The sequence below is a fragment of the Olea europaea genome, chromosome 1 (assembly GCF_002742605.1).
Source record: "Olea europaea var. sylvestris chromosome 1, O_europaea_v1, whole genome shotgun sequence".
NCBI classification, from domain to species: Eukaryota; Viridiplantae; Streptophyta; class Magnoliopsida; order Lamiales; family Oleaceae; genus Olea; species Olea europaea.
Window position 1 is genome coordinate 24,637,236 of NC_036237.1, and position 16,308 is coordinate 24,653,543.

General features: G+C 34.1%; 2 protein-coding genes across 5 annotated transcripts; one reads left to right on the plus strand and one right to left on the minus strand.

Moving 5' to 3' along the window:
- The first annotated feature begins 3,952 nt into the window (after nt 1–3,952).
- On the plus strand, nt 3,953–10,786 carry LOC111398177 (probable low-specificity L-threonine aldolase 1). 4 transcript variants are annotated; one of them, XM_023025120.1, is made up of 11 exons: nt 3,986–4,177; nt 4,337–4,439; nt 4,787–5,235; nt 6,877–6,988; nt 8,348–8,398; nt 8,613–8,684; nt 8,799–8,931; nt 9,020–9,078; nt 9,800–9,900; nt 10,424–10,490; nt 10,575–10,786. In XM_023025120.1, the coding sequence occupies exons 3-11, from the start codon at nt 4,793–4,795 to the stop codon at nt 10,614–10,616; spliced, it is 1,080 nt and encodes a 359-aa protein (XP_022880888.1). In that variant the 5' UTR covers nt 3,986–4,177; nt 4,337–4,439; nt 4,787–4,792; the 3' UTR covers nt 10,617–10,786. The 4 variants fall into 4 exon arrangements, with proteins under 4 accessions (XP_022880882.1, XP_022880888.1, XP_022880885.1 ...); XM_023025114.1 differs by lacking the exon at nt 4,337–4,439 and having other exon boundaries at nt 3,953–4,177; XM_023025117.1 differs by lacking the exon at nt 3,986–4,177 and having other exon boundaries at nt 4,193–4,439.
- Nucleotides 10,787–10,886: 100 nt separating this feature from the next.
- LOC111398197 lies at nt 10,887–11,951 on the minus strand. The gene is made up of 3 exons (XM_023025134.1): nt 11,938–11,951; nt 11,364–11,600; nt 10,887–11,287 (listed from the first exon to the last, which is right to left on the minus strand). The coding sequence occupies exons 2-3, from the start codon at nt 11,559–11,561 to the stop codon at nt 11,135–11,137; spliced, it is 351 nt and encodes a 116-aa protein (XP_022880902.1). The 5' UTR covers nt 11,562–11,600; nt 11,938–11,951; the 3' UTR covers nt 10,887–11,134.
- Between the last annotated feature and the right edge of the window lie 4,357 nt (nt 11,952–16,308).

The following is a 16,308-nucleotide window of genomic DNA, read 5'->3' on the forward strand; positions in this document are numbered from 1 at the left end:
TTGATGTAGTAAGTGGATTTAGATCGTACATGGTTTCTTCTTGTTTTTGATGTATGGAGCAAATTGTTCAGAATTTCATGATTTTTTTTTTTCAATATTCCTCTCTCAATCGTTCCATAAGTGCACAACAAATTGATGCACAATTGGGACGTTTACCTGTATACCTAATCTTTAAATCTTCAATTTATTCTTCTGTTGTATATTTTACTGCTGAATCTTAATTTTATTTTTTATTTTTGCAAGGTTTTAACAAATTGCTTCCAGAATACTGTAAAATCTTGAAAGAAATTGGAGTTTGGTGACCTCTAATATGTTCCTTTATATTTTTGTTGTGAATCTTTGAGTTGTTTCTTCTTTTCTTTTTTCTTTTTTTTTTTTTGGCAAGATTTTAACAAATTATTCAGAGATGGATGATTGAAAATCAAGTTGAGTAAACGTTGAATTGAATATGTAGTTCACAAAAATTCAGCACATTTAACACACTAATATTACCTTCAAAATAATCCAGCCCGTGCAAATGACTAGTATTATAGAAGTATGATCAACTAAGATGTTGTTTGACAAAGTTTGAATATATTTTGATAGAAGTTGATGAGATTTATAATTAAAATTGAAGTTTGACATGAAATGTATTGTTGAAAATAAATTTGAAGAATAATGAATTCTAAGAAATGAAATCTAAATAGGGGCTTAATGAACAAGCACTAAACATGATATTACTTGAAGTTTGTAAATTTTAGGCATATTTATAGAGGGGTGATGCTACACGTAATGGTGACTTGAGTTTACACCCCCTCACATGGAGGGGACCCGTGTGGCCGTGCACATTACAAATATCATTACCCTTTATAGAGTAATGTATTGAGTAGTGCTATTCACCTAGACTACTGATTGTTAGCAATTTAGGTGTAGAATAAATAGCTGAACATGTGATCCCTGTCCTTAATCACTGAATGTCAATTTATTGACACCTTGACTTCACACCCTTAACGATATACATAGATAGCATTACTTAATGATATTTATCACATTGATGATAATCACAAGTCTAACATTAAACCCTTGTTTGGTAGGGATTAAAATCGAGATTTTAATTTAAGTCATGTCGACGATTAATTTTAATTACATATTTTATGAGACATACAACCTTTTAACCATATATCTCATCAAATTTTTATCAAAATTTACTCAAAATCTTATTTTAATTCCCAACAAACACAGGTTAAATGATAAGTTAATTACATTCAACCCCCTGTTCATCCATTTTTTACAATTTTTTTCTATAATTCATTTCCAACTACACATTCACACAATAAAATATTTTGCATGTAAACTCAAAAAAATTTCTTACTTATTAACCACATATTCTTCAAAAAATCACTATTCCAAAATTAATTATTCTCAAAAAAACTCTTTTTATTAGTTTTCAAACAAGGGCTTAATTGAACACATCCTCTATGTTCATCTAGACTATTAATTGTAAACAACCTACAAATTTAAATATCTTAAGTAAAAGTCATATTCTTACATTTAAGAAGTTCAATCACTTAAAGCTATTTAATTGGCCGTTGATTATAAGCCAAATAACTTTCATTTTTATTTCTTCTTTTCTTTTCATTTTTGTTTTCCTCAATTCTTTTAATCTTTTCCTTTTATAATTTTTTCTCTTTGAATGAAGTATCAAATTAACTTCAAATACAAGGTTATGTGCAAGACATACAAGCATATAACAGAAGAAGTGAGTGCCTCTGTAGCGACCGGAAAAAAAAACGTGCTTTGTTCATTTCAAATAAAATTTTCTTATAGGACTCAAATATAATTTGGTTATATTATTATATCGCTACGACACTTCTTAATAGTCCAAATTAAATTTTGGTCACGAAAGTAAAATTTCGCGTACTTGATTTTCTTAAATTTTATAATGTGTTAAAATCTCTTTAGACGACAAATTTTATTTGTTACTTCGTTTTGACGACGCACATTTTATTGTATATCTATTAAATCTTAAAAGTTAGATTAGAAAAATCTATTGTATAGTGCATTAACCATCCCAACTTACCTTATTATTTGAACCCCATTTTGATTAGCCATTTAAAAAAAAAAAAATTGCCATTTGGTTATTGGGATGATAACTTACACGTCCTTATCCATTTTCATTTGGAAGTTAACATTTTAAAATTTCAACCACCCCATTTCCTCAAGTGTAACCTCTAATTTTAAATACAACTTCCACCACCTTTGCCTTTGAGAATTTGTATATTAGCACCACCACTTCACCTGGAATTTAAAATAAAATTTTCCCATTTTGATACCTTGCCAACCCTCACCTTCAATTAAAAAAAAAAAAACCTGCTGTCTTTATATTTGAAAAGTAACCTACACGTCCACCATTTTATACCCATAATTGATATTCCACAACCATTTGCCTTCACTTCCATTTTGGTTACTGCAATTTGCTATCATCCTCTTGCATTTGAAAATTCTTATAACTTCTAAAGCCAAGTTTCCTCTCCCAAACCGTATACCGGTACATAAAGTTATTTCGCCTTTTCGTTCATCAATATAAAGTTTCTTGAATCTGAAAATTTATTTGAAGAAGAGGCAAGAAGTATGCTACATTTTAGTTCTATATATTGAATCCGAAAAGGGTATTCAAACTCCAAACATTAAGGTAGGGGTGTTTTGGCACTTATGTAAGTGATGTAAGATTTATATATTTTCGTTTGCATTAAATGTGTTATTGTATTGCTCATGATGAAATCACCGTTTGGTGGTTTAAACAAGAGATGAAGAAATGACTATGACAAATGAAATGGGGTTATCAAAACCTAAGAGTAAGCGGACTGACTGATCACCAATTTGCTTGAAATTGACGGTGACACAATTGACCAAAGTTTACATTTCTAAAAATATATATTTTTACCGTTTACTTAAGTGTTTCCCACTAAGTATTATTTATAGTACTCATCCCCTACAAATAATTTTACACGTTAAGAACGAGGCATGGCAGTGGTTGGCATAGTGGCAAGTGTTCGGCGATCTCTAATACTTTCAATTTCTAGTAAATATTTCTATTTATGTAAACATTTTATGGTTACTTAGATGACACTTTTTAGAAATTTTTTAATGTTTATTTTGTCTAGTTTCATAGACGATGCATGTTAAGTAGAAATTTGAGGTGTTGGATGGAGTATGTATGAAGTTTAAATTTATGCTGGGTTAAATTTTCAGATTCTGTCCTCTTATTTGAAAATGGTATAACTTGGGCTACGATGCATGTTTTTAAGTGAAATTAGTGGGGTTTGAAAGGTCTATGAGTCTTTTAATAGTGACCTTTGGAATTTCTCGAAAATACTATCTAAAAATAAATTTATGCTCGTTTTAGTAAACTGCGTCGTGTCGAATTCGAGATTCCTGTCCAGCATATTCGAGTAATATTTTCGTGCTTCAAACGTATCGTCGAAACCCCAAATTTTTATATGTGGTACATATATGAATGATTTAGTCCCTGTAAAAAATTCATAAATTTTAATAGACATTTGCTAGGCCAAAGATATTTTTCTTCCGCTGTCGTTAAATCCGTAACTGTCGATTTGCCTTCAAATCTTTTACAAAATCAAATTTTGCTACATTTGCCTAAGTTATATAGATAACTACCTTCCATTATATTTTTATATATTTAAAAAAAATGAATTTATAAAATAATTTGGCTAGTGTCAAAGGGGTCGAATCAAAGAAAGAAACGAATATTATCTTAACACTTCGGTTTCCGAAAATTCGGGGCGTTACAGCCTCACATAGGGGGATAAATTTGCACTGAAAATGAAAGAATCATACTTCAAATGTAAAATATTTGATTCTAGGGACTGATGCGCTCTCTTTGTCAAACTTAAGAGACCTGGCTGCAAAGTTTCAAATAAAAATTTCTCCTCTATTAATATTTTTTGAAATTTTAAGAAGCAAAGCAAAATCCAATTGGACTTCTATAATTCAGTCGCAGCCATTGGTGTTAGGTACATTAAAATTTCTCTCTCCATCTTGGATGCTAGTCATCATGCAAACTAGAAAGTGCATTTCTAATATATACGCATATATGAATGGTGGCTTAAGGATTATCACAAAACCAAAAAACAAGAAAACAGTAAAGGATACGAACCAGACGCTTCCCCTGTGAAAGGTAAGAATGATTGGACTGAAGATTTTTTTCTGATTACTTGTCAAACGCTAGTTAAATTTACTTATGCTAGTGTACATATGTCATTTCTTGGCACCGAATGACATCATAAAGTGTTGAGTCCAAAACCAAAATTGGGTGGTAAAGATTTTCCGTTCTCAGCTGTGGTGGGGTAGGTTGCTAGGAAAAAAAATCGAAGATTCAGTTTGTGAAGAAAACATACCGCTATAGGTACTGGAGTTGCTGCACCTGATTTGACAGAGAGGTGGGTTTTGGGAATTTCAAGCTATTTCAAAGTTTTATCGATGCTTTTCTTTTGGAGGATTGCATGCTTCCCTATTGATTTCGTTTTCTTCAATGTAAAACGTCTCATTTTTTGTTAATTGATTGGGTTTCCACTGTTCTGAATTTATTTCCTTATTACAACCCATTGGTTTTTGTTTCTATATATCATCGCTACTTCCTAATTTGCAGTACAGAGTTTAGTTATAAAATATGCTGCGGTTGAGTACTTGCTTAGAGGATGAAGGAACAATAGAAAAAGAAAGAAGGAACAATAGAATTTTCTTTTTCTATTGTTCAAATTAATTTTTTTTTCTTTCGTTGATTCAGTTAAAAATGGTAATGAGAAGAGTGGATCTCCGGTCTGACACTGTCACTAAACCAACTGAAACCATGCGGGCAGCAATGGCTAGTGCTGAAGTTGATGATGATGTACTGGGTTACGACCCAACGGCCGCTCGCCTTGAAACGGAGATGGCAAGAATCATGGGCAAGGAAGCAGCACTATTTGTCCCTTCAGGCACAATGGCTAACCTGATTTGTGTGCTCACTCACTGTGCAATTCGGGGAAGTGAAGTCATTCTCGGGGACTATTCTCATATCCACATTTATGAAAATGGAGGCATTTCCACAATTGGAGGCGTTCATCCAAGGACAGTGAAAAATAATGAAGATGGGACAATGGATATTAATCAAATTGAAGCAGCTATAAGAGATCCTACATTTGAGATCTGTTATCCAACTACTAGGCTCATCTGCTTGGAGAATTCGCATGCACAGTAAGTCTAACCTTCCAGCAGAAGACTCTTTTTGAACATTTTATGGATTAAACCCTATTTCTAATCTCAAAAGCAAAAATAAACAGAACAAAAAGGAAATGCACTTGGAAAACACCAATATTTATAGCAGTTCGCTCTCAGTACTCAAGCAAAATGGATAAAGACCTTTTACACAGATTGCTCTGGCTAGTTTTTTGAGGCTTTGCATAGCATTTGGCAAGTTATTAGTTCATATACCCTATCAACATATGATCATGTCAAGCATTTGATATGTTTCCAGCAGTTTGTTGTGCTCCTATCATACTCGTTTGAATTATTTTCTTGATGGGGGTGGGAACAATTTGATAGCTCTTTGTATTTCATTGGAAGATGATGTTTTTTGGCAAAAAAAAGTATCAGAAGTTTCTTTATTAAAGCATGTTCCCAAAAACCAGAGATCTTATAAAATTTATTTGTGGCTAAGTATGAAAAGATATGGTAATTACGGGTTACTTAATCTTTTTCAGAATCAGAGCTGATGAAAGTTAGAAGAATAAAACTATGCCTGCAAAATTAAGTTAACAAATACAGTGGTTTTTTCCTGCTTTTTTCTTCTGTATGTGCATGATTTTGCTCACCGTCTAACAATTTTCACTATCACTTCCTGATAATGTCACAGTGAAGTACAGTAGAATGATAATGATTCCTACTATGGCAAGAAAGTAGGGAAAGAGAATAGGTACAGGTCGAAGGGTATCTGTTTTTTCCTCTTGTTATTCAATTCGTCAAAAGTCAGATAGATTGAAGGATTAAACTGAGAAGCACGAATGACTGGTTGAAACTTTTTACTCTCAATACACATCTAGTACAGGGTAAAAAACTGAAGCGTGAGAATAGTAAATTCCATCATTTCTCCCTCATACCATACTAGTATATTTTTTAGACCCTTAGTTATGTGTGAATGCATATTATATGGGAGACATTTTTCTTGTGCTAGTTTTACATCTAAGGATATTAATATATCTTTTAGACCTTTAGTCAGATGCGAAGGCATATTATATGAGAGACATTTTTCTTGTGCTACTTGAGGATAGTAGTATTTTGGTCCAGAATGTCTATGTTTCTGTAGTGTTTCACCAGAATTCGGGGTATTTCGTGTGTGCGTAGTTTTTGTCATACATTAGAAAGGAGCACCTTATGACAAGTTGATTTATTTTCATATTCTTGACTGTTGCCTATGCTTATTAAAAAATTTAGAGACCTCAAGGTAAGCTTAATTCACAGGGTATGTCTTTCCATTGAAGAAGTTCCCAAGCGACACTAGGGGGTTGGGTGTAGCTGACGGTGTGGGGGTGCAAACATTATCTCTTGCATGTAATTTGTGTCTTTTTCATGAAGATTGATTCAGAAATGTAGGTGTCTAAACTAAATACTGACAAAAATGCATTTTTATTATTTTGAACAAAAAACTATCTATTATTTCTCTTCCTTACTGGAGAGCCTGTTTGTGTCTCTCGGTAGTGCATAGATACGTTGTTTAAGAGCTAGCAAACATCATTTTTATTATTATTATTATTATTTTTTTGTAAATCCATATCCTTATATGGAAAATCAGACTGTTGATACTTCTTTTGCTGATAAGGGGAATTTTTATTTATGCAGCTCAGGTGGGAGATGTCTTACAGTAGAGTATACAGACAAAGTTGGTGAGCTAGCAAAGAAGCACGGTTTGAAGCTTCACATTGATGGGGCTCGTATCTTCAATGCATCAGTGGTGAGTCAATGTTTCTCTCTGTACACTCTACAGGTATATGCCTATGGAAAGATACATACATACATACACATCCCACTGCTTTGTGGAGAGATCTCTTCCCATTTTTCTGTATTTTTTTTAATTTTTTTTTTTAAACTCAGCTCCTCCCATTTTTATTTTGCGTAAAACGGCCCAATTTAAATCTTGAAATTAGAAGGCAAGGACAAATTAGGTCAATTCACAAAGTAGTCCTTATGTACCTCTCCTTCATCCTTTCCCTCCCTCTCTTAAACCCACTCTGAGATTCTTCACTAGCATGACTCAATCTTGGTCATCTAGAACGATTTCTGCCATCGACCACCTTACACCCCTCCTTTGATTAATCCCGGCACATTGCCACTGTTTTTTGCCTCCATTAGACCTTTAAGACCAAGTCTCTGTCCTCTTCACAATTCCCAACATTCAAGGACACAACTTCAACATATCCATCCATCTCTAATTCATCCTTACGTCTTTTCTGTATTATTTCTAATGCGAAATATAAAATGATTTTGCAAATGAAAAATTGATTTATGCAATTTGAAACGTTATGTTCTAATATGGAAGTAAAGTATGTTGATCCTTTTCCCTTTGTTTTTAATTTTTTTTACCATACTATCTATCTCTTAGTCTATAGAATGAATTTAGTGACTTAAATTTTATAGACCAATCAATTGTACTCTGTTCATATATTTTATATCATTTCCCTATTTCTATGATATTTCTTAGTTGTGTTGATTGTTTAGTTACACAAGAATTCGAAGAGCCAATCAATGTTTCTAGTCATCATAGCTGAAAACTCTATACATTGAGTTGTATAAGGCTCAAAATTTCTAAACTATTGAAATGGATAAGCAAATCATTAACTGAGTGTGTGCGTGCAAAAATTAGTTGGAAGGTATTACACATAATAGGACTTCTGCATGCCAAAATACTTCGTTCCAAGTCAAACCCATCTTATTAAAAAAACTTTAAACCGACTCCCAAACTTAGAAATGAGCATTTACAATTTTTACTTCTTAACAAGAGGAAGTAGTAGTACAGTCCCAAGCCTTCTTAGACATCTCACAATAGCAGTGACATTGTTGAGAGCAAACAACGAATAGTCTTGATTTTTTCCCATGTTCGAACACCATTTTTACTTGACTAGCTAGAATGTTACCTACTGGGCTGAACTTGTTTTGTGTCAGTTTGATCTGTGTCTAGCCACATTGTCAAACCCAGGAGAATGTGGACCTGTCATTAAGGGGAAAAAAATTCAGGGGCAGGCGTAGTGCTTCAAATTTAAGTTCTTTTATTCTGTTACTGGATACAATTAAATTGGATAAATCTTTATTCCAGGCACTTGGAGTTCCTGTTCACAGGCTTGTGCAAGCAGCTGATTCAGTAACGGTATGTCGATGGAAGCCAAACTGAAAAGTTTTTTTGTCCTTACTAGTTTCGGCATATGATTTTATTCATCTTTGAGAATGATTTCCTAAATATCTTAAAGCCAAACAGAAATGATAGTCATATAGCATTAACTCATCTCTGGTATCGACTAATGCATAGTGTTAGATTTAAGTGTCCTTACCTCAATCCCTCATCAAATGAATATATGATGTAGGCTTGTTTATCAAAAGGTCTTGGTGCTCCAGTTGGAACTGTGATTTCAGGCTCAAAAAGCTTCATTGCCAGGGTAAAGTGTTACATCTTTCTTTTTTTCTTTTTGTTTGCTGAGGCTTCGAGAAAAAATACAATTTTCTGTTCTAATTTAACAAACACTTCCTTTTCCTCTGGTTCTATATAAAAGGCAAAGATTCTCAGGAAGACTTTAGGTGGTGGAATGAGACAGGTAGGCGTCCTATGTGCCCCTGCTCTAGTTGCATTGGAAGAAAATATTAGTAAACTTGAAGGTGATCATCAAAAGGCTAAGATTTTGGCAGGTAACTTTCTCCTCCTATGTGTCATAAAAACTAAAACTTTGATCGCATAGCCGTATTTCCATATTACATATTTGTGGTTATTTTTCAGAGGGACTGAACAAAATCAAAGGATTAAAAGTCGATATGGCTTCCGTGGAGACCAACATTGTGAGTTGCATTATTGTTAAAGTCATAGATAAGTCGGCTTCTTTTTCCACCATATTGTCTCTTTGGGGGAACACTGGCTGGATTTTTTGATGATTCTGGAATTTAAAGCCTTTGAACTATTTTATAATATTCAGTCTCTGCATGGTGACAAAATTTGAGGCTGAAGTTCTAAATAGCTTAGGATTAAACCAGTTCATATGATAACGTAGTATTTTTTAGTTAATCTTTTGAGTGGAATAGATCGCAAAATTAAAGACTAAATTGAAGTTATCTTAAAATGTATTGGTTTAAACCTTGCAGTCCATGTCTTAGCAATGGAACTTGTATAAAACTAATTGAACATACTTTCATACATGCAAGACGTTCATCTCTAAAGCTTTCGAATGGAAATACTCCTCCTGCAGAACTGTGGTATTCGGATTTCATTGCTCATACTTAAGCTCTTAAAACAAAGCTGCACTTTGGTTTCGATTTTTCGAAACTTGATACGTCTTTATAAGAACCAATCCAGTTACTCCCTTGCAGAGACTAACTGCTTCCATCAAGATTCTGTTTAATTTAAAGTTTCAACAACTTTGCAATATTGAGCATGCATAGATGAAACTCACATGCCCATGATACGTGCCTTTTCTTTATTGTCTAACCATAATTTCATTGAAATTTCCATAGCTGTTTCCTATAAAGGAAGCTGGCATATTTATCTTTTCTTTTACGATATCAGGTGTATTTTGACATTCTTGAGGGTTCAAATATCACGGAAACTCACTTATGCAAGATTCTAGAAGCGCATGGTGTACTAACAATGCCAGAAGGGCCACTCAAGTGCGTCTTTTCCTTTGCATATTTTTCAAACTGTTTTACTGTATTCTTTTTATTGTGCATTCTTGGTTTCAGGTTTTGCTACTCTTATAGTCCTGTAGTTTATATGTCTACCACATTGAAGACTAAGCCCCTATTTGACTACCATTCTTTCAACACACTTTTTTTTCATACTCATTTTCAACCACACGTTTTCGCAATAAAATACTCTTCACGTAAACCCAAAACTTTTCCTTCTTAATTATACATTCTCCAAAAATTTACTTTATTTCCAAAAATGTTCTGTCAAACAGGGGCTCAATATAATTTCTGGAAAAACCCTTGAACCCTTGTATCATCACCTCTCGAGGTGTCATGTCATGTACTGCCAGAAGGGTTGTGGCCCCGGTTTTCATCACGTGTGGATTCCTGACTTGGCTACCATTTCTTATGTTACTGATTTGCATGCTAAATTTGTTCTTAGTCAGAATGTTTTAATTCGTTTGACATGTGCAAAGAAATTGATGCTAAAATCATTACTTTGCAGAATGCGGCTTGTCGTTCACCACCAAATCTCGGAAAGCGATGTGCAGTACACGTTGTCTTGCATTCAGGTAATATTTACAGAAACTTGTCTTGATGAATAATTTTGCTCTAAGTAGTTGAAGATTTATGTGTCATTTTAATTTCTATTGCAGAAAGCAGTAATTGGGTTCGTTGATGAAAATGGTGACAAGTGAAGTTCCCCATTTAGAAGATCATCGTTTGGGTTTAATTATGTTTGATGTTTATCAGAAATTTAAAACCTTAAAAGTAGAAAACTATATCTGGAACTGTAGCTCTAAAAACATTTGCATATCCACTATTGCCAAATTCTAGTTTTATTTTGTGGAGTCCATACTTTAAGGTTGCTTGTTTGTTTGGGAGGATAGGAAAAAAAAATTAAATTAAAATCTTGTTTACATCCCGCTAGAAGTACAGTGAATCGAGCTCAAAATCAACAGAGTTCAAAACAATAAAACCCAACTTTATTGGCTTGTATAAATATGTGAACATGTACAGCAAAGTGAATGGTTTCTTTTACAAACTGAGGGTAAGAATACAGAGGGACAAACCTTGTATAGTTGAGTTGAGATACTTCGCATGCTTATTAACAGGATAAGTTGAAGTAATAACAAGTTCCGGTGTGTGTATAGTATATATATATATATGGAAAAAGGAGCCAAAAGCTTTTATAACTAACTAGTGATTTGCTTAATTAGACATGACTGTCCGCTTCAGAAATGTCCACTCGAAGGGTCCCAAAGAAAGCTCTTTCCTGGGCATAATTTCTCCAGTAATCTCTTAGTTTCCCGTCTTCTGCTATATTTTGAAGCTCAACCCCAAAAGACACTGGCATTCGCTGAACCGCCTGAACGGATGATCAAAGTACAGGAAAAGAGTGAATAACTTGGTCATTAGGTGAAAAAAATAAAAAGTAAATCTACCTTTTCGAGCCAAATAATATAGGTAGCAGAATAGGTTGCTTGTGCTTGATAGTCCTCAAAGTCATTATCAGGGATAATTGTGCAAGCCTCGTAAAGTTTCAATTCATTATCCACAAACTTGCTATTGTCACAAATATCATTACTTTCGCAGCAAGAAGGGCCGGATATGTTTTGATCACATGTTGAAAAATATTTCATCCAGAGCACTGAGAGGAAGCGCCGATGAAGCCATAAAGCCTTGAGAAAAACAAATACCACAGAACAAGCATAAGTGAACTCATGCATATAGGACATACTTGATGCACTTTTTTACACAGAACTATAGTATAATGGACAATGTTTTTGCAGCTTCCTTTATAGCCAAACTCTGGATGCCCAAGTATGGACAAATGATAATAGCTAGATCACCAGGATTGGAGTTTCTTACTAATTGAAAAGTACAACTTCTGTCTCCAAATTTCAAAATTGTTAATAGATTCAACTTATGAAATCAAACACATGATGCAGATGAAAATAAATGTGCTAGGCAATTATTTCACATTTTAGATGAAACATAACAAATCTATGGTCAAACCTTTAACAATTGTTGAATTTTTGCGGAATGTTGATAATAATGTAGGGAAATCTGAATATGTTAATGAACTCCAAAGCACGAAATGAAATGTTATCTTTTAAGAGATGTTTCTCCCCTACTCAACAAAATCACAACGGGGTATAATAAAAAATCTCTCTCAGGATACAATGACGGCGTTTGATTCAAATTGTGACTATTTGATCAAATCAAGAAGACACTCGAATATAACTGATTGATGCCAAGAGAAAGAAGGAAAAATAAATAGTTTTTAATGTGTTTGCAAATGAGAATCCGCCCAAAATTTATAGACAATGAGGCAACTGTTTGAATAGGTGTATCCCTTGGAAGTGACTGTTAAAAATGAACAGATACATCTATTCAAAAAACTTTTGAAAATAAAATTCTCTTTCGGGGGCCCGCACGACCCCCGCGACCTGACCGGGCAAGTCGAACCCCGTTGCGCAGCGGCAAACACTAATCCGAGTGGCAAATCATTCGCAAAACAAAAAATTAAACACATGCAAAATGATGAAAAATATCTAACATATCCCCCCTATTTTTCAAAATTTTGATTTAGAAAAGATGAAGCGGCTGCATCACAAAATTGATTGCCTACGTACCCTTAACGGGATCAAGTCACCGTAGTTCATGCAAACACACACAAAAGGCATCATCGTAGGAAATCGTACATAAATGAAAGTAGCTTTTGACTTTGAACTTTCACTTAGTGTAAACAACTCAAAGTTTTGTCAAGGTGCTATGGTGAACGAATCTTGAACCAAGGACCCTATCATGACTAACCGGAGTCATTACACATACTATTCCGATAAAAAGGAGTGTATCTTTTATACCAACGCATTAATGGCCTTGCGTATATCCCGAATTTCATGAGTGCTTTAGGGACGATCTAAATCTCATAGAAAACAGCCTGACTTTCTCACTCACATAGGTAAGTTCTTTATAAAATAATTCTGCGAGTTACTTTCTCTCTCAATAGAACTTATTAAGGAATTAAATCCATCCTCAACCATGCAGAATACATACGCTAGAGATTTTATGAATGGGTTTGAACGAATACTCTAGTGTCTCGTCTAAGTTAGACTTTAACTTGTTTGTACCCTTTGAACTTTGTTTATATTTCAAAACATAAGTAGGGTTCCCATTAAAGCTAACTGAAGTTACGTAGACCTCAATCCCATTCCTTTCGATATTTTCGCAATCATCTCTCTAGCCAATCCTTTTGTCAAAGGATCTGCTAGGTTATTCTTCGACTCTACATATATTCAACGGTGATTACTCCTTGCTTAAGTAATCCTCGAAGAGACTGATGTCTAATACTGAGATGTCGTTGCTTACCATTGCAAGTCTTGTTTGCTATCGAATACAAAGTAGCTTTACTATCACAATAGATCATCACAGCTGGAGATGGTTTTTCCCACAATGGGATATCTATTAGCAAATTTCTTAGCCATTCAGCTTCTTTACTTGCATCAGCCAAAGCAATAAATTCTGCCAACATAGTCGAATCTGAGACGCATGTTTGTTTCTTAGAACACCAAGAAACAGTTGCACCTCCTAAAGTAAAAATCCAACCTGTTGTGGATTTAGAATTCGATTCTATGTTGTTCCAACTTGCATCGCTATATCCTTCAAGTACAGCGGGAAATCCACGATAATGTAATCCATAATCAATCGTTCCTTTCAAGTATCTTAGGATTCTTGAAACCACATTCCAATGTTCTTTTCCTGGATTGCTAGTGAACCGACACAATATGCCAACTGCATATGCAATATCTGGTCTTGTGCAGTGCATAGCATACATAAGACTTCCAATCACACTTGCATATTGTAGTTGGTCATAAGATCTACCAGTATTTTTCATTAACTTAATACTGGGATCTATTGGAGTTGATGCGGGTTTGTGATCCATATGACCATATCTTTTAAGGATATTTTCAATATAATGAGATTGATTCAGCAATATGCATCCATCTTTTCTTATTATTTTAATCCCTAAGATCACATTTGTTTCGCCTAAATCCTTCATGTCGAAGTTAGACTCTAGCAATTATTTGGTCTCCTTAACACTTTCTAAGTTAGGACCGAAAATAAGCATGTCATCTACATACAAGCAAATAAGAGTACATGTACCATTTCTACATGTAGAATAGATACATTTATCTGCTTCATTAACCTTGAAACCGTTAGACAACATTACTTTATTGAACTTTTCATGCCATTGCATAGGGGCTTGTTTTAAACCATAAAGAGACTTAACTAGTTTACAAACCTTCTTCTCTTGACCAGGTAAAACAAAACCCTCTGGTTGCTCCATTCTTCCTCCAAATCACCATTTAGGAAAGCCCTTTTTACATCCATTTGATGGACAAGTAAATTGTGAGTTGAAGCAAGAGATAGCAACACGTGGATGAAAGATATCCTTGCTACGGGAGCATAAGTATCAAAATAATCTATGCCATGACGTTGTTTAAAACCTTTAGCTACTAATCGAGCTTTATACTTATTTATAGAGCCATCTGCATTTAATTTCCTCTTGAAAATCCATTTACAACCTATTGGTTTAGAACCACGAGGTAAATCAACCAGTTTCCATGTTTGATTTGACATAATGGATCTCATTTCATCATTGATTGCCTCTTTCCAAAGTACAGCATCTCGAGAGGAAATAGCTTCTGAATATGTGACAGGATCACTATCATCATGGAGCATTAGCTTAGTCTGATGTGTAATATTATTTACATCACCTTCTAGCAAATAAGTCACAAATTCAAATTCGAAAGTTTTTTCTTTCCTTTGTCTCTTACTCCTTCTAGGTTCTATTTTCGATTGTCGTTCAACAGAAGTATCATCAAGAAATTCTTCATGAATTCTCTTAGAAGAACTAGAAGTAGTATTATTTTCAGTTTGTATAGTTGAAGACTTGTATATATTTTCAAAAAATTCAGCATCAATTGATTCGATAACATCATAGGATTCTAACTTCAGAAACCTATAAGCAGTACTGTTTTTTGCATAACTTATGAATACACATTTGTAAGTTTTACTTCCTAATTTAGTGATCTCTAGATTTGGTTTTCTCACATATGCGAGACATCCCCACACCTTGAGACGGCTAATATTAGGTTTCCGATTGAACCACAACTCATATGGAGTTTTGTTAATCTTCTTCATAGGAATCCTATTTAGAGTATAACTTAAGATTGTTTCACCCCACCATTGATCAGGTAAACCAGAACTAATAAGCATGCAATTCACCATTTCAACTAAAGTCGTGTTTTTCCTTTCTGCTACTCCATTTGATTCTGGCGAATACGGTGGAGTAAACTCGTGAACTATACCATTAGTTTCACAGAATTTTGCTAATTCTGCTACTTGGTATTCACCTCCTCTATCAGAACGTAGGACTTTAATTTTTCGGTTTAATTGATTTTCCACTACTGCTTTATAAATAAGAAATTTGCTTAAAACTTCATCTTTATTTTTTAGTAAGTATACATAAGCATATTTCGAAAAATCATCTATAAAGGTCACAAAGTACTTGTTCCCTTCACGTGAAACTTTACTATGCAGATCAGCCACATCGGAATGTATAAGACCAAGTAATTCAAATGTTCGCATAACAGATTTATGTGGTTTACACGTTATTTTACCTTGAACACATATTTCACATTTGTTAACATCATCAAACTTACATTTAGGAATAATTCCTAAATTATACATGTTCTTAATAGATTTATAATTTATGTGGCCTAATATAGCATGCCATAAAGGTAAAGAATCAACAGTATAAGCAAAGTTATCATTTTTTAGATTCATTTTGAACATACCATTACATGAGTAACCTTTTCCGACAAATACATTATTCTTAGATACTATAAGGCTATCAGACTCAATTACAAGCTTAAAACCTGCCTTGTTAAGGCGATCCCCAAAAATCAGGTTCTTAGTCATTTCAGGCACATGGAGAACTTCTGCCAAAGTCAGATTCTTTCCCGAAGTGAATTTCAGTTCAACTGATCCAATTCCAACAACTTTGGTACGAACATTGTTACCCATTTTCACTTCTCTTCCATCGGTGCATTCTTTGTAAGTCTTGAACTGAGATTTGTCATTACTTACATGAATTGTAGCTCCGGTATCCAGCCACCATCCTACTTCAAATCCAACTGAGTTGGCTTCTTTGACCACAGCAACAAAGTTTGGATCATGATTTTATCAGTCACATTTACTTGATCCTTCTTTGTTTTTTCGTTCTTTGCCTTCTCGTCTTTTATTCGATGTCGGCATTCACGAGCAATATGACCAGATTTCTTGCAGTAGAAACAATCCCCCTTGAATTTTTTCTTAGAG

Bases quoted from the DNA above. Each gene is read 5' to 3' on its own strand.
- LOC111398177 (XM_023025114.1), top strand. From the start codon at position 4,793: ATGGTAATGAGAAGAGTGGATCTCCGGTCTGACACTGTCACTAAACCA. The intron at 9,901-10,423 runs GTGCGTCTTTTC...ATTACTTTGCAG, and splicing joins ATGCCAGAAGGGCCACTCAA to AATGCGGCTTGTCGTTCACC. The intron at 10,491-10,574 runs GTAATATTTACA...TTTCTATTGCAG, and splicing joins ACACGTTGTCTTGCATTCAG to AAAGCAGTAATTGGGTTCGT.
- LOC111398197 (XM_023025134.1), bottom strand. From the start codon at position 11,561: ATGAAATATTTTTCAACATGTGATCAAAACATATCCGGCCCTTCTTGC. The intron at 11,288-11,363 runs GTAGATTTACTT...TCATCCGTTCAG, and splicing joins ATATTATTTGGCTCGAAAAG to GCGGTTCAGCGAATGCCAGT.